The sequence below is a fragment of the Parus major genome, chromosome 1, assembly GCF_001522545.3.
Source record: "Parus major isolate Abel chromosome 1, Parus_major1.1, whole genome shotgun sequence".
NCBI lineage: Eukaryota > Metazoa > Chordata > Aves > Passeriformes > Paridae > Parus > Parus major.
Window position 1 is genome coordinate 39,656,431 of NC_031768.1, and position 23,091 is coordinate 39,679,521.

The 23,091-nt window shown below is 40.1% G+C and overlaps 1 protein-coding gene across 11 annotated transcripts in view; it reads right to left on the minus strand.

Moving 5' to 3' along the window:
- Window positions 1–23,091, minus strand: part of MBNL2 (muscleblind like splicing regulator 2) — a 106,748-nt gene that overhangs the window by 23,782 nt on the left and 59,875 nt on the right. For 7 of the 11 annotated variants that reach the window (XR_004497265.1, XM_015627673.3, XM_015627567.3 and 4 more), the window contains 4 exons: window positions 10,298–10,462; window positions 7,123–7,323; window positions 5,749–6,012; window positions 104–157 (listed from right to left, as the gene is read on the minus strand). Coding sequence is in view for 10 of the 11 variants with exons in the window: in XM_015627567.3 (XP_015483053.1) it covers window positions 104–157; window positions 5,749–6,012; window positions 7,123–7,323; window positions 10,298–10,462 (684 nt within the window). In the remaining variant the exon portion in view is untranslated. The remainder of the gene's footprint in view (window positions 1–103; window positions 158–5,748; window positions 6,013–7,122; window positions 7,324–10,297; window positions 10,463–23,091) is intronic. The other 4 variants (XM_015627662.3, XM_015627620.3, XM_015627628.3 and 1 more) reach the window with 1 other exon arrangement.

Here is a 23,091-nt window from a genome sequence, read left to right on the forward strand (position 1 = left end):
TTCTCTGAAGGAAAAAAAAAAAAAATCTAATAAAAAAAACAGAACCAAAAAAAAAAAAAAAAAAAAAGCTACATGCAAAGCAAAAGGTGAAAGGTCAAAGTACCAGGTCTACAGTTGCTTCGAGAGGTCGCTTCATTGCTTTGGCAGTCGACTGAGTCTTTTAATAACAGGCAGCGAGCACATGATGGCAGTGGGCCAATGGGAGTCAAGCGAATTAACATACAGGTAAACAGCAAGCAGAGGTGCGTCATGGGAACGGCATTGCATTTGTGGATAGGTGAGAAGGAAAAAAATATTCTGAATGCAATATACAACATACAAAACACTAGGCATGCACAACAACAAAAATGTCTTCTAAAGAAATGAACATTACATTTTGAATTAGTACCGAAGCAAAAATGCATCTACTATACCTTAGTTAAAAGCATATAAGAGAGTAAAATATAGATGTTTGAAATTCAGGAAAGTTGAGTAAAACAGCAGCTTGCAGACACTATTAAGCATCATATAAACACTTCACAGAGATGCAGAAAGTTTTAAGGATACACCTATTGGAATTCCTGATAAGTTAGTTCAGTCACATTTTGAAGTGGGAAAATTGATTTGGAAGGCTACATTTTCAGATACAAAACACCAGTGTAAGTTGTAATGCATTACAAAAGCTATCAATATCAGTGCTTACAAGGTGAGTGTTTTTTAATTTAGAGAAGTGGATCATTCAGTGGTCAGAATGAGAGAGGTTCTCCTTTGCCAATACAAAACAGAGTACATAGTATGTCCAGTTACACTAACTTATCATTAATTCCTTTTCTTTTCTCCTACAGCTGGGTCATATTTGTAGATTTTTTCTTTATCTTGTAACTTACCACATTACATTGAGAGGGAAAAAGATCTTTCAGAATCACAAACATACTTTCTAAATTTTGCTATAACCTTCAGTATTAGCTTCAGGAGCAGGGAGTAAAATCGGGCTCCCAGTTCATAAGCCAACATTAAATTATGAGTTATGATACTAGTCCAGCATTATTAATTTTTCAAAAGAAAGTATTTAGGCATAGTACAAAGGCATATACATTTATGTATTCTTTCAAAGTAAATTCAAACTTATGGCTGATATGACAGCATTCTGTAAAAAGAATTCTCAAATATTACTTTCAAGTTTTATAGTGTAAATAATTCTTACAAATTTTTAGAAAGGAAAGGAAATTTTACTTAGAAATTGAAATTTTTACTTTTGTTTTTTAAACACAGGCTGATATTTAGCTCTTTTTAGAATATGCAGATGTTTACCTTGAAATCAGTATGTGGAAATAGAGAACAAAAGTTGGGGGGGTGTGGGGGGAAGAGGACAAGGCACGTGCAAACACCTTGTGGTCATAAGTTTATCAGGTGCCACCAGGGTATTTTGCAGGACAGTCCTCATTTTACTTATTCCTTGTTCCTGTCTCTGTTGCATGAGTCTTCTCAACACCCTCCTTGTCTCTTCTTTAGCACTTTTCTGGATTACACACCTGATCTACAGGATCTGCTCATCTCTCTGGGCCCACAACCCAGACACAACAAGAAACACCTAGTCTGAGGTGGGGATCTGGACAGACTTCTGTCTAAGCAGGGCACTGTCCAGGTACCACTGCAGAGGACATCACTCCACTGCCTGGGGCACAGCCTCAGAGCCACTCTGCCTCCACCACAGAGGGAAGCCTACACACAGGTGATTCAGTACAACTGAGTTCAGCATTACGCAATGATGAACTCCACAAGTTCAAATCAACATTGCTAAGAGTAAAGTGTTTCAGTTAATTACCTTTTTTATCCAAATACAGATCTTATCTAGTCTCACTTGTTAACTTATTATCTCTCTGTTTGTATTGCCTTTCTCCAATTTTTCTCCATACTCTTCTTAACATCGCCTTCCTACTTTGAAGCTTTCTTCTGGTTTTCCCCTCATATTCCCCAGCAAGTTCAGTCTCAGTCTTACCAACCTGAAGGCTTGATCTGTTCCTAAACATACTCATCAACCTTGCTTCCACGTAGTCTCCCATTCTTTTCAAGCTTTCAAACTGCTCATTTTGCTCTCCTACATTAATATTTTCTTTTATTTCATCCTGATAGTAAAACCTCTTTTCCCTCTTTCTGTTCCTTCAGATTATCTCCTTCTCAATATTTGATCTACATAACTAAACAACCAATGAATCAATAGCTACAGGCTGGAGAGGAAGAGGATACAGAAAGGAAATAAAGATAATGTTAAAAATGATCAAACATCCAAGGCACAGTATTTGCCTGCCATACAGCACATTGGTATGCTCTAATATCACCTGGAATACGAACAAGATCCACTCAGCAGTGGCCTTCATGAATGTGCAAGGAGCTCCTGACTAAACTCAAACAAAAGAAGGAAAGCCCACAAGAGGTGGGAGCAGGGACAGATGGCTCAGAAGAAACAGGGACACAGCCCTGTGTCCCTGCAGGGATATGTTAGGAGAGTCAAAGATCACCTGGAGTTGAATCTGGCAAGGGATGTGAAAGACAACCAGAAGGGCTTCTCACCAACAAAAGGAAGACTAGAGAAAATGTGTTTCCACAGCTGAATGGGGCAGGCAACCTGGTGACACGGGACATGGAGCAGTCTGAGGTTCTGAAAATCCTTTCCATCTCAGTCTTTACTGGCAAGACTAGCCTTCAGGCCAGTGGGAGACCAGTGGGAAAGTCTGAAGTGAAAAATATTTTCCCTTGGAGGAGGATGATCAGGCTAGGGAACATTTAAACAAGTATGTACACAAACCCATAGGAACTAAATAAATGCACCCTGGGTGCTGAGGGAGCTGGCCAATGTCACTGCAAGGTTACTCTTAATTATCTTTGAAAGATCCCTGTGACTGGGGGAAATTCCCAAAGACTTCAAGAAAGTAAATGACACTCCTATCTTCAAAAAGGGCGGGAAGGGAGGCCTGAGGACTGACAGGTTGGTCAGCCTCACCTCAGTCCCTGGGAAAGCAACTGAGCAAATCCTCCTGAAAACCATCTGCAAACACATGAAAGCCAAGACAATGATGGGAAGTAGTCAGCCTAGATTTATGACAGGGAAATTGTGCTTAACCAGCCTGACATCCTTCTAGGATAAGACTAGGTGAAGGGAGAGCATTGGATGTTGCTTCTCTTGATTTCAATGCCATTTCATCCTCACAGACAAATTTATTTATCATGGGCTAAATGGGAAACAGGGAGGTGGACTGACAATTGTCTCACGTGCCAGGCTCAGTGGGATGTGACCAGGAACACAGAGCCCAGCTGGAGGCCAGTCACCAGTGGTGTGAAACTTGGAGGAGTGGTTGATAGCTGATGGACAAGATAGATGTGCTACTGCTCACAGGGCCTAGAAAGTCTAGAGAAATGGGCACAGAGGAACTTTACTAAGTCCAACAAAGACAAATATCAAGACCTGCACTTGGGGAAGAACATCACGAGGCACCGGTACACACTGGGAGCCACAAAGGCCACAAAGGTCTAAAATTCCTGGTGGACACCAAGCCAGCAATGGACCCTCATAAGCAAAGGTAGCTGATGGCATGCTGGGCTGCACTGGGAAGAGTATCACCAACAGTAGAGGGAGGTGATTCTTCCCCTCTGTTCAGCCCTGGTGAGGTCACATATGGAGCACTCTGTCCAGGACTGGACACCCCAGTACAAGAAAGATACAGGTGTACCAGAAAACACTCCCATAAAGGACCTGAAGGATGATCAAGGGACTGAATTCAGCCTGGAGAAGATACAGTGGAATCTCATCAGGGTATACAAATACCTGATTTCAGGGTAAAGATGGAGCCAGTGGTGCCCAGGGACAGGAGAAGAGGCAATGGAAACAAATTTCTATTAAAGAAATTCCATTTAAATGTACGATAAAAAAAAAAAAAGCAGCATTTATTTTTACTGGAAGTATGGAGCACGTTTTCAAGTTATGGAATTTCCATCCTTAGAGACTTTAGTAAACCAAGCAGGCACATCCTGGGCAATCTCCTCTAGCTCCCCTGCTTAAGCAGGGGAAATGGGCTGGAATATTTTTTACATATTTCTCTGTAAAATGTTACCCCTGAATTACAGGTTCCTGTTGCCTTCTCCTGTGACATTAGACTGCTAACATTTCAATTCTGTGTTTCCAAAGATGCTTCATCTTGCTTTGAGACTAATGCAACTCTAATTAAGCCTTATTTAAAACCACAGGATATATATCTGCAACCAAAGTGCAAAAAAAAATTAATCCACTCATCTCTCTCCTTTCTTATTTAGTATAGTGCCTAGAAATATTACATTCTCTAAATGAACAATAAATATTGCACAACAGAAGCTAATCAGAATAAAAACCCAATCTTCTCTGCTTTAATTTCCAGATGGTATTAAATTTCTGCAAGCACAGGAAGCCTTAACTAAAAATCATCCAATTTGAAACACAGGCTGTGGATACTATTAGAGGAAGAATATTAAAACTTAAGAAATATTCTGTTCAGTGGTTTACTTTCTTACATAACTTACCCTTTGTCCTTCAAAAAAGTCTGGTCTTTTCTAATTCGTTAAATACAATAGCTTGGGGTAGTTATGTACTGTACTGTATTGTGTTTCTGGTAGGCTTTTTAACCAGAGAATAACTGTATTGTCTATAACTATTGTATGCACTGCCCACAAGTCCACAAACCACATCTGCTTAATTATTCGTCCACTGCCAGCAATGAGGACAATGATTCTTTGATTTGCTGCCAGCAGTTTTGTCTCTTAAGTCAGATCCTGCATGTTCAATTTGTTTAACTTTATCAATACCACTGTAAATTCATCAACTTTCCTGCTAGCAACTGTAAGAGGAATCCAATCCTGATGAAGGGGTGAGCTGTCTTGTCTGAACAGTTTTAAGTAAGAGGTTAAAATATCTGAAAACAAAAGTTCTCACTCTCTTTTCTTCTGATTGTAGCCACAATGCTTCTTTCCTAATGATTCCCATTATAGTTCACTACTTTAAAACCTCATGATTCAAGTAACTGGCCCATAACAGCAGTAAAGTCAAGAAGTCTCTAGGCATGAAGTGTATTTAACCAAAGTTCAAAAACGATACAGGCAACACTTTTTAGTCATTGGAGATAGTTGTAGATCTCTAGAGGGCAATTCTTTCTCATCCTCAGGCAGGCACTAATGGTAGATCAGATGAGTGTCCTGGTTTTTCTGCACTACCAGTACAGTGAGACCAAGGTGGCTGGCTGGTTGTCTCATTTCTAAGGTGGACTGTGCTAAATCTCAATGCAGATTTCTGCTCAACTACTGATCTCTGAAGCAAACATTCTCTCTTTGCTTTTCTTCCAAATTTCCACATGTATATCTGCCATCAAAGAGCTAAAACAGCATATGTGTCCCTGTTTTCCTGGGAACACTGAAGCTTATCAGTTTTGTTTCTGTTTGGAAATACTTGGGGAAAATTTACATATAATTAAGGCAGAGAACAGAAGTGGTATAGAGTGTCATTTGCTTCACTGTCTTGGATAGAAATACAGCATTAAAATAAGGGCATAAAGAAAAGTAAGTGCTTCCTCCCATCAAGCAATAGTACTAATTTTATAAATTCTTATCTTTCACCAAAATAAAAAAGAAGAAAAATTCAAAAAAATTTAAAAAGAGGCAAAAGATAAAAGAAAGTATAAGCAAACAGCATTAAATCAAAGCAAAATAGGCATCAAAAAAAGGGCAGCCGTACATGCCAGCACTTACCATCACAGTCGCAGCTGCCGCAGCTGCCTGGGCTGCCACTGCAGCCTGGTTGGCTTGGTGTTGCGCCGCTTTGATTTTGGCCTGCAAATGTGCAGGAGGGTGAAAATACTTGCATTTCTCCCTCATGCAACGACCTTTTATGTAATCCATACACACGGTTACGGTGTTGTCGTTTGTGTCAATCATTGTGCTGTCTGCCGGATGCGCAAAGCGGCAATCAGTCTCTCCACGCGCGCAGTTCCCCCGCTGGAACTCCCTGCACACCTACGTGCAAAACAACATGTGTTGCAGGGGCACAGCTCGGGGCAACGTGAACAGGGCAAGGAGTGTCCCACGCCCCCAAAAGACAGACCTGCCCCCTTCCCCTGTTCAAGTTTTACAGCAACTTCAATTTAATAAACCCTTCATCTTTTGGTGGGTGAATGGAGTGCACCTATTTTACCCTTATGCTCTTGGATCCTCAGGTAGCTCTCTGGTACTGAATAAACTTAACATGCAACAGAAGCACTCCCAAATACCTTTCCTTTCTCCTGTTTAGAAAGTAGCTGGGAAGGACGATACCTACTCATGTAACTGCTCCTGCAAAAACTAGCTGGAAATCACAAAATATTTTGTCTCTGACTACACCTTGTACTCTTGTTGACTGGTAAGGAAGGAGTTCCTCTTGCTGAAACCCAGGGAAAATAGAGATCCACTGTATTTTTTATGGAGTCTACAAACAAAATTGATGGCCTACTTAAAAATAATTTTCAAAAATGGGCAGAATGAACACACTGATTTTCCTAAAAAGAAATGTGCTCTAGACACTGGTGCTTAGGCTTTTGGGAAAAGACATTAATTTCTGCAAGAACCATTTGGCTTCCTTGTGTACTCAGATCACAGATTCCACTGAGTCCAGCCATGCAGTGATCCAGTAACAGCTGGGAGGCTCTGCACATAGCTGGGGGCTTGTCCCTTCAGCACTGGCAGCCATTCCCCTAATATCAATCCATAAAGCTATAAAATTCCCTTATTATCAGTGCAGAAAAACCAAAGCAATTATTAGTGAAATAAAAAATGTGCTTGTTAGATATTTCATCAAGGGATGCCATTACAGGCACATATACCTGAGATTTCTTGAGATGATGAACTTTAAATAAAATGAAAACTCATGTTGATGTCTGTGTATTAAATATAAGCAAAACCATTACCTTAAAAATAACAGTATTTAATTACCACTGGCTGCAAGTGCAGAAATCCTGCCTGGTTACAAGTTTTTTTTATCTGTAGCAACTAAATTTAAGCTTTGCTTCTAAAACAACAATTACACACTCCAGGATCTCTCACACAGCCTAACAGAGCATGTACTTATAGTCACAGTGTAGTCTACAGTACCTCCAGTTTATCAGTCCTGAGGAGTTTCTGGGTAGCAGTTGAACTGGGGACTGAAACCGGTGGACTTCCAGGAACAATGACAGGCGGCGTGGGTAGGATCTCAGTCGGGACTAAGCCAACTCCTGGTGTTACTGGCGTTAGGTAAGGAGCAAAGCTAATAGCCGTGTTCGTTCCTATTGTGGGACCCACTGGAAATGTGGGCTGAAAAAGGAAAACACACACCAAGATGAAAAAAAAAAAGCCCCTTAATCAGTAGCTTGCTAGTTGTCTTTTGCTTGCTGTTCTTTCTGGCACTGATTCATTTTCTTAATGAAAAAAACTTTAAACAGCTGGCAAAACACACAACATCCTCTTTTCTTTTAATCATGTAACACATTCCATCAGCACAAGAAGAACCACCTTTGTAACTCTATTATTGCAAAAGAGTCTGCTGATGCAAAGGAAGTCCTACTTTGAACCTGAATCTGTGTGGAGGTCCAGTTTACATTGCAGACTTATTTACACATCTAAATGTAGAAATAACACAGACTTTATTGCTTTTTCTCAATACCTGTTTTCCTTGGGAAAAAAAGGCTGTTTTTCAAAGTATTCAGATTTCATAGCTAAAGCATTATTAACTATATTAAAGCCATATTTCTAATAAGAGTACATATAATGAGCTCTTTGGCATATAACTTCCAGTATGTTTGCATACTGTATTTTGCCACTTCCTGCAATTATATGTTACTATGTCTCATACACTGAAAAAACTCACCTTCACAAACGTTTGTATGCTCAGCTGTCACCAGTGGCAAGCAGAATAAATATTATAATCTCAGCTGGACACAATATTTAGAAAGGGATTATTCAGGCTTAGATTAGTCCATCATATGAAAAACTTTGATTGAAGGGAATGATACGGGTCTAAAAATCTTGTTTTGTTCCTTCCTACAGTGAGTCAGTGAAGTCATGACCAGAAGAAAGAGCGTTTGTATGATGCTAAAACAGCCATGATGAGGCAGAATAGGGGGTTTGTTACCACCAGCTCCACAGGGGGTAGAGGAAGAACATTACCATGGTCAGCCCATGCTCAGACCTGGAAAGTGCTTTAGTTCTGCAGAGCTGAGTACCCCAGAGAGCAAAGCTGTAATTGTAAATTAGGAAAAACTATGCGGAAAAACAGGACACATCTCCGATTAGCTTTGTCAGAAATTAGGTTCCCAAATAAGCCAGCAGCTCGGAACACAACAGCACAACACTAAGATTTCAAAACACTTTAACAAAGGGAGAAGTGTCTTTCTCATTAAGGTGGCCTGCATGACATAAAGTAGGTAGAAAATACACATGAGAAAACACAGGAGCTAGAAGGCAGTTTTTTTAGTTTTTGTTTGTGTTTGGTTTTCTTTAGATTTTTTTGTCTTTAGAACCAATTACTAAATTATAAATGGATGTGACTTAGTACCAATAAGATGCACTGAGCATAGAGATTAATCAGGATAACCAAGTATACAGAAATGGCATCTAAGTGCCCTTAGAAGTGTACTATGCTGTGTTTTAATCAATGATCAAATCTTCTTGAAATCAAGCAATCCAGTTTATATGTCAAACATGAGCTAAATTCTGAAGAGCATAACAATGAACATTTATATGAAACAATGGTTTGACTATGTTGAAGACAGTAAGTGTTATGTGAAATATAAATAACAGCTTTATGTCATATATAATTTTAAGAATAAATCATCAAATAACTTCTGTGAAATTTTCTTCCATTTTTTATCCATTTGGTCAAGGCTGAGTCATCTTAATCTGGCAATTTATGTGAGACAGACCTGGCATTTTTATCACAGCAATCAGTACAAAAGACATTACGTCAAAGAAGTTGTAAAGTTCAAATGATGAAATGGACAAAAAGAAAAAAGTATAATTTTGCCACTTCAATTTTTCTCATAATATTAAGCGGTGGAATCTATTACTTTATCAAAACTTTTTCTGATGAAAACTTGAGCAGTAAATCCCCAAGAAATATCAAGACGCATTTGGAGGCCAACATCACCAGATATAATTTGATGAACATGTACCAGAAATTCTGTGAGTCCTGACACTCAATTCCCAATTCCACCTGACAGCAGATGTTTCAAGTATAAAAAGGCATTATTGAAAAAGGCATCTGGGGTGAGCTTCCAGTGACCAAATGCAGATGTCTTTTCTGAGATACCTACACTCGACTTCTGTGGTAGCCCACGGAAAGACAAAGGCACTTTGAAAACTAAATCATCTAATCCAAATGCTGATGTCTGGAACAAGCCAAACAAATAGTAATTAGGAGTGCCTATGTCTTCTGATAAACTAAAAATGGACCTTGGAAACTCACTGCACAAGTTGATGCCAACCTCCAGATGCCTCAGGTTAGAGAAAAAAATCCCACCCCAGTGGGATGCTTTACACTAGGAATTTAGATTGAAAAAACATCATTAGCAGCCATGTGTGGAAAGTTTAATTCAGATTACCTGCCAAACCATGCTTTGGAAGCATGCTACATTAAGGAGCCCAACTGCAAGGGCTGCCCAGAGCAACTGCATTTCCAAAGATACTATTCATGCATGCCAGACTCCAGTTCCATATCACCTCCTGGATATAAAGTGTCCCAGGCACTGTATGCATCACCTCGAGACAAAACACTGAGTTTGTGAAGTGCATGCACCACCAATTCTCTGTCCTATCCTTGGTCATTTCAGACTTCAACAGAGTAAAAAAATGCTACCCATTAACCTTTGTTTCTGGTACTGGGATTAAATAATATTTAAAGCCATTGAAACCCATAGACTCCTGAGAAACTTTCTGCTCCTACTCAATTTACTTACTAGCAAATTATTATTATTATTATTATACAAATTTTCACCTCCAGAAGGATTACAGGTAAAAATCTTTGAAACATGACATGAAATGCATTAAGGGGCGGGAAAAAGAGGAAAAAGATGCAAATTATTATGGGATAAAAGAAAAATAAATCAAGTCCACAGCAACACTCCATTACATCTTGAAATGCAAATAGAAAGGAGCATATCTCTAGAATCTTGCCCACTCCTTAAGTAAACAGACAAGGACTATTTTTATTGATACTATTTAGAGAATTTTTGCAGGTCAATAGAGTCTACACCTTTACTTACCATTAAGACCATCAGAGAAACATACTTACCACTGGCTGTAGTGGTGTCCCAGGAAACATGAACTGCATTTGCTGGGCAAGCATTGCTGCTGCAGTTTTTTGTTGAATTAAGTTGTTCCTGCCATTGATTTCCAGTTGAGTTTTTAAATGTGTTGGTGGATGAAGGTACTTGCAGTTCTCCCTTGTACAACGACCCTGGAAAAAGAAGTCACACTAATCAGTTGGCTGCTTTTGATGATATTTTAATGCCTTCGTGCAAAATACTACATCATAAACTAATCAAGAAATAATGAAACACAAGGTGTTTCCTGGGAACTATGTAGAGGGCTGTGAGGAGCTGATGGCCTTGAGCTCTGCCTCAGCCCACCACCTCTCATTAAGGCCATTAGCCACAGAAAAAAAAAAAAAAGAGAAAGGCTGTGAATCAGCATTTTCATTGTTAAGTACAGATCACTATTATACAATTAATAATCTTGGAACTGTCCAGACTGGCTGAACTGCCTCTCATGACATCCTGGCTAGAGTATCTGGTGTTATCATAACATAGAAGTTTTTTATTAAATTACATCTCATGATGAATAACAAATTGAAACCTTCTTTAAGAAAAATGCAGCTTTTAAGTATATCATATTAAAAACAATTGTGTGATCGTGGCAGTGAGGATCTAGACTTGCCACACTCTGCTTGTGTTCTCTCATACATTCATCCCTATTCCAGTTCACTGCCTTCCAGCCTCCTATTTTTATTACATCAGCACAACTTTGAACTATTTCCATTCAAGTATAAAAGAACAGAAGTAAAGGTGGTACTTTTACAACCTAAATTTAGAAGCAGTGCATGGATCTAAATCTGAAGGTACACAGCAAAAGGAAAGCTCCAATCAACATGAAAGCAGGAGTTTTTAGACAGTTATAGATAGTAAGAGACAATAAAAATATAGGTGGGCTGTCATCTTGAGGAGGCTTGAGTTAGAGATGGAGGTACAAGCTGACCCCAAACAGAGGAAGAGTGGCACTGATATATATTCCCCCAGAAAGGAAGTTGCAGGGTGCACCAGGAGGTTGTGCAGCTGCAGGGCAGGACTTGCTGAGATCAGAAGCTCCTTGACACGGCTCACAAACAAACATAGAATTTTAAGAGCTGTGACTAGAGGGCCTAAAGCATTAGTCAAATTGCATTGGATACACTCAGCTTGTGTAAGTTGTTTCCAAATTGAGATGTTTTTAAGATGTGTTTTGTAAACTTCCCATTTACCATATCAGGGCTTCACTATTTGTACACAAGCAGGAAGATCCTTCTAGAGTCAAGAAAACATCCAGATCCCTATGCAGGAATATCACACAGTACAAACATACACTGACTTTGTGTATGCACACACATACACTGCTACAAAACTTTCAACAGTCTTCAAATGTCCCAAAACTAGTGTTATTGCTATGCTTTTGACTGAGATGCCAAAACAGTGTGGATTCTGCATCTAATTTGCTACAAGGATGTCATAAACTAGCTGTTCAGGGGTGAGTTAAACATGTTCAGGAAGTTTCTCCTGTGTAGAGGCTGATGGGAATGCAAACAGCTATTTCCACACTATTAAACTATTGAGAACAGGCCTTTCCTGAACTGCCTCTGGCTGCTGCTGAGAGTATGCTAAACAGACAAAGACAGAAAATGCAAGAAAACTAAAAATTTAAGAAAAAGTAGTGGTCTCAACACTCAGGAACAATGGTTTCAGTGCTTTTTTAACCTCCTAATACAGATGCAGCCACTTTCAGGACATCATGCCTTCCTTCTGTTGAGAGAATCACTAATGCTGCCTGCTTTAATGAATTACACAAAAGGAACATTACTTTGTCAGCTGGCATGAGCAGAACCATAAACAGTCATGATTTGATGGACACAAAAGAAAGCTGTCTCTTTCATTTGGGAAGGAATGTGGCCTTTACCATCATAAGGCTAAACTGAAGCAGATTCAGCACAGACAACGAGCATATGTTTTTTTTGTTGGCTGATGAGGCCAACTGATTTAGACATTTTCAATTGAGATCTATTTTACCTTACCCTATTTTGTATATGAATGGCTCCTACAGCAAATCTAAAAACTAAAACAGCAAAACCATATCAAACTCCTGAATCTGATGGAAATATCGACCTCTGGAATCAAAAATGTTTCTTAAACAAGGACTGAGAGCAACTCTCATGCCCAGTGGCTTCTGAAGTACCTTAAACATGAAGAGTGCTTTCAGCCAGACCTCCAGTCTTACCTCTGAAAGCACACTTCATCACTTCAAGCTCTGCAAAGCAACCCACAGTGCACAAAAGATTGGTTGTTTCTGAAAACTTTCAAAATAATCCAACCATACAAAAATGTACTGTCCTCTCTGAAGTTATTCATGTTTGTGCATCGTTTACCAGTTTTTTGAGCTCCCGGTTAGCAGTGAACGTACGTACTATAAAAGAGCTGTGTGGTCCCACCACACTGCTATAGAATGCCCTCTAAACAGATCAAGCCTTGTTGAAATTAAATGACCCAAAATAAACTGCAGTGGAATGAGCACTGAAAATAGTGAGTAAATTAATCTGCCCTCTCTACCAAAATCAAATAAATTCTGAGACCGGTTTTTTTTACATTTTGGACCTACAACGGCAGCAGGAAAACACCTATCAGGAATTTTTCATTCCTTTTTCTCCAAATGCTCCATCTCCCAGCTACTACTCACTGCACAAACAAAAATTCAAACTCGTAGTATCATCTCAGTCAAATGAAATTATATTGACCCTGAAATTTTTTTTTATTAAAAAGTCAAATGTGAAGTCCAGTTGACATGACAGCCCATACCAGCCAAAAAGCAGAACAGGCAACTGTACACAACATGCAGGCGTATTCAACGTATTGGTTGGGTCACCATCAAAGAGTCCACTTTGTAAAAACTGCTATGCTAGAAGGCCACATCATCACAAATGCAGAGACAAAATCAAGTACTTTAACTTTCAGGCACATCAATATCAAGCCTCTGGAGCAAGGCTTGCTTCATCTGAAAACCACAGTAGTTTAGGAGCTGTTCCACAGACATTCAGTCCCTCTGGCACAGGATGGCACAAACTCAGCAGGATAAGGCAGGCAGCAAGGAAAAGTAATTGCTTCTTACAACTTTTAACCTGTTCCCAGATATGAGTCTGAGTTCTGAAACTGAGGGCACAGACAAATTGGTTTGAAACTGGGTCCCTAGAAACTCCTGTCACCCACGAAGTGAAGGTTATCAACAAGCACATCATAAGTGGTTGTGCACTTCCCATGGGAGTTCACGCAAAAAAATCACTTTCAATGAGCTGTCTCCTTATCTGCAATGGAGAGGAACAATGAACAGACATCAGATTACAGCCCCAGCAGTCTGTTACTCCCCCTCATCCAGGAAGGATGGTACCTAACTCTGGCCTTTATTTCTCTGCCTTTGTCCTCTACAGCTGTCCAGCCTGCTGCCCGACACCACACTTCAGGCAGGTAATAGAAATTTTTAACAGAAAAACTAATTTTCTACTGCTAATTATCCAGATAGATCATGTTGTGGCTTGTGTCAGGCTGTCCAACAGGCTTCATTCTAGCAAAGCACTGGGAGAGGGAAAGGGTGCACTGAGAAGCTGGGAACTCAAAGGACTTCAGTGCCCAACACTAGGGCACAGCAAAGAGAGGCTCCGCTTCTGCAGGGGCAATGGTCTCAGGAGCTGCTACCTGACTGGCTTAATTTCAAAAACACATCCCTTAACAAGCCATGTCACACCATTGGCTTTTTTATTTTATTTTATTTTTTTTAATTAAGAGATTTTTCCCATTAAAAACAATAGGTAGTTTGTCTAAGATCAATGCCACAAGGCAGCCCACCGACTAGACCATATTAAAAAGCTCGATATGTGCTTAGAATTTTAAATTTAAAATGAACAAAATGAGGTGAATGTAGAAGTAACACCCCATAACTTTGAATGTTAACACCCTAAGGATCCATTTCCTGTCTTTGAATATTTCATAAATTCACAACTTCTTTCAGTATTTTACTCTAATAGTAACAATACCAATAATTAATTCAAGCTTGGGAATTGCTTATGTATAATAATGAGTATGCTTTTACTTATTAAAATTATATTTCATAAAAACAGTATGTTTGGGAAAAAAGAAATGGCAAAACACTGTTTCTTCTACCTCTTAAGGCAAGAATCAACTAAAGCTTCCAGAATTATTTTGCTCATGCACGGAATTTCAGGCAATTTATTGATGCTAGTAGTGGGAAATAACAGAGCATGACTCCCCCACCTCACATCATAGCATAACATCTGACAAACCTTTAAAAAACAGGTTATCCAATGAGAAGCAGAAAGCAGGAGGCCTGCTGCCTTGCAGACGTCTGTCCCTTGTTCCAAACCTCACTCCCCAGGGTGCTCCCAGCTCCGCCTACTCAACTCTGTTCTCCGTAACTTCCCACCTTCCTACTGTACCCCACTTCCCTCCTTCCCTCTCCCCCACAGCACCATCCCATCTCTTCTAACTATAGCCCAGGAAACAACTCGCAGGATAATTATAACTCACTGGAGCCGTGTGTGTCCTGAGGAGCCGGCCAAGACGTGCACGCTGCTGGCAGACCACACTTGGGAGCGGCTTAGTGCCCGCTCCTGCCCTTTCCTTAATAGGGGAAAACTCTGAATCTCTCTTCCACCCAGACACAGATTTTTGCATAACCAGTAAGAATTTTGAGATATGTCTTTGAGATGTCTGCTTCTAGCAACTTTGCTTGAAGTTGGCTATATTGTTCAGAAGTTATTAGGGCCAGAGGGTGATGCTGGCAAAAACATGGACAGTGCATTTATGCAAAACCTGTTTCCTTAAGAAAACAGGCTAAACCTAAAATGCAGACGAAATTGTCTCAAGATTAAATATGCAGTCTAAAGGGAAAAGAAGAGAAGTATATGACTTCCAAACATAAATGGTTTTAGAAGGCATCTGAGCAACTGGTGCTATGAAGGGAAAAAAGATTTTCTGGTTTCCAGATAAGACACCATGAGATCTAAACATTTGCTGGAGTTAGAAAAGACACACACAAATTTAAAAAAAAGTAATAATCACCTGATGCTACAACTACCCCTCCCAATCGGAAAAAAAAAAACAAAAAAAAACTTTTGCAATTTTCTGCACACCTTGCACATACCTGTGAAGATCAGAACACATTTTAAAACAGTAATGCCTTTGCGGCTGTGGGCATGCTGCTTAGCTAAACATTGCCTGCTGAGGACATTACACACTGCTCAAACCCCAGCAGAGTGGGAGCTAGCACAGGTCACTGTCCAGGGTGGTGGCAGCACATAGCAAGAATAGCCACAAAGACAGCAGTGTCAGCAGCTGGGGTGGTACCTAAGCCATAAATACCTCTTTGGAAGAGTTCCTGTCAAGAACAAAAACTGGTTTTTTCTCCTTTGGGATTCCTCCTCAGCAGCCTCTCAGCAAATTCTGGTTGGGAACATGTGCAGCCTCACCCAATCAATTAAAAAATTTCAGTATTTCATAAACCAGGACCTTTTCAATTGTGATAATCCCGTGCTCCCTGAGGCTAAAAGCAGACCCAGTCAATAGGAGGGTAGGTATTTTGAGACACTTAAGCTTCTGCTCCTATGCATAGACAGCCACACTAACTCCACGAGCCCAAAACATCCAATTCAAAAGTTATTTTTCAGATGCAGAAATATCAAAAAGGAAAAAAGCCCCAAGACACTAAAGAAAACACCAAGTATTCATACAGAGAGGGATGATTCCTTTCATTCTACAGGATTTGAATGCATGCATTTCCCTACATATTTTAGCACAAGAGAGTTCAATCACCAACAGTAATTTCAACACTCATGGAAAACCCTCAGACTTCAGTTTAGACTGAATTAAAAAACATTTCCATCTTACATCACAATCCATGAATTCAATTTTCCCATGCAGGCCAATCTGCTTCCTAACTTCACTCAGGAAGTAAAAAACCAGACACTACAGCCCCATTAAAGTATTCCCTTTGCACTTGCTGTGAATATGCACCACCTCACACAATCTGTAGGACTACACATCTACACATGCTCATAAAGTTATGCATATGTCCAAGGACTTAGGGGATTTAGTTAAGCCTTAAGAATGACTAGTCAGAGATTTTAAAAAATGTAATGTAGCATTTTATTTCTGCCTTAAGGCATACAAAAAAAATTCAATATTTTTTTCATTTTGCATAATTTTGCATCTAGAGTACATTGCCTTGAAAATACGTATGCATATGAAAACACAATTTTTCAGCCTAAGTAGAATTTTATATAATTTTGTAGAAAGAAATGGAGATCAGAATAAGATCCCTTATCTTGAACTATTTGTGAAATTGAAAAATAATTCAAAAAGACCAAACTGTACTGCTAATAGAAATATTAAGCTTTTGATGGTGAGTTCAAATACCTCAGCCTTACTATTTGCCATACACCTTACAAACACAAAGACCTAAAGGAAAAAATGTATTTCAAAACAACATAAGCATCTCTTATATTACACTTGAAATAGTTCGGCCTTGGATCTGTTTTCCTGGAAAAAAACAAACCAACAGACAAAAGCTACCAACAAAAACAACTTAAAAACAACTTTAAAACATCGCTGAGAACTTAGTTCTGTATTTTTAAAGCCACCTTGCAAGTCCACCCACCAAAGTTAGTGAGTGTGCATACATATTTATACGCACCTACACACTTCCGTTTCAAGAAAAAGTAGAAGGCAAATTCACTTTCCTACTTTAAGGTAGAAAAGAAAGAAGGAAAAAAATTCTCAGGTGAATTCAGTCTGTTTCCAACAAGCTAAGAAAACCCATTAGCTACTCTTTTAATGACTTCAATTTTTTGTAAGAAACTAAACTAAACTAAAATAAAATTGATCATTTTATTCATAAAAGTGGAGAACAAGAACTGCCTGTAACTGACAGAAAAAATAGAAAAATATTGAACAAAAATGGAAGCCTTACAAAAAAGATGGAATGTCTAAATGATGTAAGAGTCTTAGCACTAAAGACTTAATAGGAGATATTTATTTAAATGGAAAAAGACAAAATGTTCTATTGAAGAGCACATTTGCAATGCACAAAGAGCTCTGAGTCTCTCAAGATGCTCTTTCAAACAAATGTTGAGCATAGCTATAGAGAATGGTTTAATAATTTGCCTTGCAATATCAAGGGAAGTGTACTCAATATTAAATTGCTTAGAAGACAAAGAAATCAGGCAGATATTGCAGATGCCAAAAAAACCCCAAACCATTTACGAAATTCTAAGTTGTTTGACAAACATCCTCGAGATTATTCTAACAAATAAGAAGAAAACTCAAAGAAACAACAGTTTAATATCAATTTATTTTATTTCTGTGTTTACTGCCTTGAAAATAATTTGAGAATAATAGGGCAAAAGAGATTATTTCTTCTCCAATTATGTAGCTCCTTTTGTTTTTCTTTTCTCATTCTCCCCCCTCCACTGGCACTCAAAACCAACCAGTTATTTTTATCTTAGCTTCGTGTTTGGCTACCAGCATTGACCAGCAGTACCTCACAAGCAACTGTGGACAATCCTTGAAATAAATCTTCACTCTAATGCGCACAGACAACTTCCACAGAATGAAAGACAGCCAACAGGTAGTAGTATAAGGGAAAAACCCAACAGAGTGAACATAAAGGAAGTGGAAGGAAGCATAACCTTTTCAGATGAAATTCCTCAGATGTCAGATTTCTATTACATGGGTGGTGAGAGTCTTCACGTGGCGTGAAGCTGCCTTGTGCAGGGCTGCAACAAAGGCAGCCCCCCCGTGGGAGGACTGGAGGCAGCCTGCCATGGGACTCAAGATGGCTTTCAGAAGCAGACAGTGATTTCAGCCCTCCAACTCTGCCCAGCCAGAGAAGTCAACATATTCACTGATTCCTGCAGTATAGAAAAAAATGTCTAAAACCTTCAAAGAGTCTCAGGATAGAGCATTACACATAGTTAACTGCTGGCTGGGCAGCTTTAACACACCTGCTCATCTCAAGGATTGAGTGTTTTTTTGGATGACAGAGGAGAAATGTGTGAATTGCAGGCTGGACCACACAGTAAGTCAAGGTGACACAGATTTTTGCTGGTAAACAACATACATTAAATTTAACTTGACTGAACTGTAAAAGAAGATAAGAGCTTGATAAGAGGCAGTTTTCTTCAAATTTTCTCAATATCTCAAGAGCAGACAAAAGTAGCCATTCCAGAATTAATCCCAGCGAAGAGAGGTAAGTTGTTTGGCTGCAGGGCAGCTGGCGAGAGAAAAGGCAACAGTGGCATAGCAGAACAGCAGAACACCGAACAAGAAGATGGGTACGGCACAGCACCACTTCCTGACATATCTCTTTCTCGTTTCCAATTCCCATAAAAACCTTCAAGCAGACATATGTTGACTTTAATGCAAGCTTGCTCATATGAACAAGACTGAGATTAAATTCCTTGCTTTGGAAACATCACTTTGCAGTGATAAGGCAGGCAAGGGTAACTGCAGAACTGACACTCAAGCCCCAAGACACCTTATTTCTCTCTAAGTGGCCTGTAAAGGAAAGGCACTGTGGCTCAGCACAGAGACTTCATCTTTCAATGTCCATAGTACATATCCTCCACCATCTCCAGTCAGAAAAGAAATAGCAAGTAATGGGGAGAGGTCTTTGCTGATGGGATGCCCGTAAGCCCAGCAAGGACCACACAACAGACTGGTGTGCCAGCAATGGTTCCCTCAGCAACACACCAGGAATCTTAATGCATCTCAGGAAAAGCCATATGTTATGTGGCATCAAAAAGGAGCAGAAGTTATGTCTTGGCATTGAGGAGCCTGGTTGACTAGGTCAGAAAGAAAATGGGAGTAGAATGCTATGAAACTGACTCCACTGGCTTCCTACAGCAACTCACCTGGCCAAAGGAGCCTCAGAGCTTCACCTGAGAGTTGTAGTGAATTAAATGTGAATTGGAAAAGGCCCGCTGTTTGGAATAGTCTCACCATATGGAAAAGGTCCTCAGTATGATGTCACAAGTCCCTGACTTACTAAGGGATCCACTGGTGTACTACTGAGAAGGGCAGACCTGACGTACACCAGGAGCAAGTGACTGCCTTGGACACCAGCATGCCACAGCCCCCAGCTCTCAAGCAGGATGCCCAGCAGCCCTGAACTGCTACCAGGAGACCTGACATGTCACTGGAGAGTCCCTGTGCTGCTCCTCAGGACTATGCACCATGCGCCCATCTATTTGCTGGGGCTCCCAGTCCAGCTGGGGCTTCCTGGGACTCTTCTCCGTTGGGGGTTTCACACTTTCATGGCCAACCATTTTGTAAACAAATGGAAAAAGCAAGGGCCAAGTTAAATACACAGATGGCCAAGGACACCTTACATAACTGCAGAGGTGAAAAGTACAGAGTCTTGTCCCTCTGCAGAGGAGGAGTGTTTACCCACTCTCAGTGGCAGCGCTGGCACCACAGCTGCGTTATTAATAAATCATCAGCTTTGCTCCTAGGACCAGCCAGCAAGGGCTGGAGTCTGACACCAGGAAAGTCCTTGAAAACAAAGAAAAATTAAAGAAACAAACACCTAAAAATTAATATATACGCATTTTCAAGGAAGAATCACACATAAAATCCTCCTTAATTTTTATAACTGCTGAGAACCAGTAAATAAATTATTGAGATTAAAGACACCATATTACTGTGGGGCTGCTTACAGAGAGCAATCAAGTATACCTGAACTGAAAAGCCATGGGGAAATAGGGCACCTTTCCTCACCTCTTCTACACCCATTTCATGCTCCTCCTCTTCTGGGAATTGGTTTCTTAACATCAGTGAAACATTTTAGCTTCCATCTTTTCTTGCAGTCTTGAATTTCTCTTGAACTCCAGGGAATGGGGAAAACAGCATTACTAGCAAGAGGGGCAGTGACACCCCCTGCTCTGAAGCAGCAGGACATAAGAGTTAGCAGTGAGAAATACCCAGAGAACCAACAAACTAAATCAGCTTAAAAAAAGGGGGAAAAAGAACACTGGTAAAAGGTCCATAAATTCAAGCAGGAGGAAAGAATGAAGCCCTGGCATTCCAGTAAGCTAAAAAAACACCCTCTTTTCTTTTTACTGAAGGGCTATCTATCCCCTTCCACCAGGTTTTAGGAAGCTTCCAGAAGATCTAGCAAAAATAGCAAGAAATATAATGCAGTTACATTTATCTCAAATGGAAGCTTACAGAATTAGGCAGCTAAATCACGGTTATGAGAAAAGATAAGACACATTAGGATGTCTTATTACTTTCCCTGAATACTATATTCATTCCATATAGAATATGGGATTGTGGTCTCAAGAGTGCTTATACCTTCTCAATACTGTGTTGAAGGAGCAGATAACTATACTCTTCCTTAAGACAGATTCAGCACTGACTAAATAAAATTCTAGGTTAATTTCTAATTAAAATAATGCCTCTAGGTTTTCCAAGGCATATATCCGTGACTTTGGGAGGAACACACACACACACAATAGACTGCCTACCATTTATTATATGGCAATGACATTGGAATATCCTGACAATCTCCCTGGTACCTATCTTCATCAGTAAAAGCAGTGATACCAACCTCAATTACATGACCACATCTGCTATTTTGCACAGCCTTTCCCACACAGCAGATAAGCAGTCAAATGGCATTTTTTTTAACCCTGACAGTCAGTTAACACATGTTCACTTACATCCTGGCCTCAATGCAAACTACTCATTCCCTTTCTGGGCCTATACATAGGGCTGGCTCTACAGGATCATTAGGAATGGCTCCACTAAAATTATTAATGAATTTCTCGGTCTTCTTGTGATACCAGACAGTACTACTCCCACTCTATGCAGAATAAACTGAGACCAAATACAGTCAAAGAGCTGAGAAGTGCCTGCAGTTTTTGGCTGCAGGTGTCTGTCCTCCTTTCACTTTGCTGCTGCATCCATGTGGCACATGCAGATACCTTACTAGACACACCTTGGGATTTGGGAGTGCACCCACCTCATGGGTAGCAGCTAAGATCCCAGTTTCAGGGACCCACTCACCGGTTTCCAGAGGAAGAGGTGAACACCAGACCTAGAGCCCATCTCCTGCCAACTCTGCCACTGCCTGCCTCTCTTGCTGAGCCAGCACCCTCTGGGTGGAGACCTGACCTCTCCACATGTCACCCCACACTGAGGCACGGGGAAGGAAAGGGCTGGAAGAGAGCACGCACTGATGTTGCCTGGACAGCACATATCCAATACATTTTCCTCAACTCTTGGCTCCTACCCAGCTCACCTGGCCAAATCCCAGCTCTGCCCTTCTCCACTTCCTCACCTTCAGCATTACCTCTTCCCTGCTCCTGGCACCAGCACCTGACACCAGACGGAGCTGTGTCACTGGTCTGAAAACAGCTGAGTGCATGTGCAACCTGCCTGCTTACACACAGCCCCTGCTAAGTGTGCATGGATGGTGAGCTTTCACTCTTATAAAATGACCAAATTTGAGTGAAATTTCACAAAAAATAGCAGAAGGCGAATTACTGATATCAGAGCAACCTTTCTGGTGCTGGATCTCAAGGATCTCAGCTATAAACAATGAGAAATCAAGTTTATTATTAAGCCAGTCTAAAAAAAGTGGAAGGAAAACAAAGCTATTTACATCTCAACTGTTTTTCAAAGATGGTTGAAGTGTTTCACCAAAACGTTAAATAAACACTCTGAGTCAGTAATTGAAATGTTTCAGCCCAGATAATTGCATTTTGAGAGACTTAGAAACCACAGAAAAGAAGGATATTATTTGGAAAGTGGTGGGGAAGATTAAATCCAGATGATGATGATGGCACACTGTTTGTTGGTATTAAAACACTCATGTGTGCCTCATCAACATGCCTGACCAAAGGCTAATGATCACAGCAACCCCAAGCATTTATGGAGCAATAAAAGTATTTAAACACAATGGCAGTAAGCAAAACATCCATGCTAAAAATGAAATCTGATGGACCATTCAACCAGAAATACTTTAATACAAGCAGTTGTTGTATGTTCAAACCTCATGCACTCCACTGATGGAATAAGGAGTGACCAAACAACATTTTGGAGAACATAATGCTATAAGCACATCAACATCATTTCAAGGCAAACACCTTGTTCTACTTCAAATTACATTGAAAGGGATCATGTACTAGTGTACCAAGACTTTCCAGTGTCACAGCAAAGCCCCAAAGGTTTATACAGAAAGAAAAAAAGTCATGACTTGAATTGATCAATTTGACATGAACACAGACTACTTTAATTTGTTTTCTTTAGCATTTTGAAGATGATACCTTCCCACCTTTAACTCTTAGCAGGGAAAAGAAGTTCATCAAGTATGAACAGGCTGTCACAACATCTAGTAAGTGCAAGCTCACTTGGAGAAAGGAACCACTTTTGTTTACTTGTTCTTCCTTCCCCCTAAAGTTTCTATGGGAGACAAGCATGCTCTGCTGCAATAGTGACAAACTGACAGCTTTCAGTGTTCCATCTCCTGGAAGCCTTCACAGGTTTGGCACCATGCTCATCTGCTTCTCAGGAGAAACAAAGTCAGGGTCTGAAATACTGTTCTGCAAACAGGAACCGAAGTACAACATAATTTATGACTTTCCTTTGTGGGTGAAGTGTTTTCACTGCCTGCACCTTATCTGAGCAGGAGTCACAAGACAGAGAGTCCCATCAAACCTCTTTTTGTCAAATGTTTCCTTTTGTTTGGGTGCTGGGAGGGAAGAGGCAGGATGCG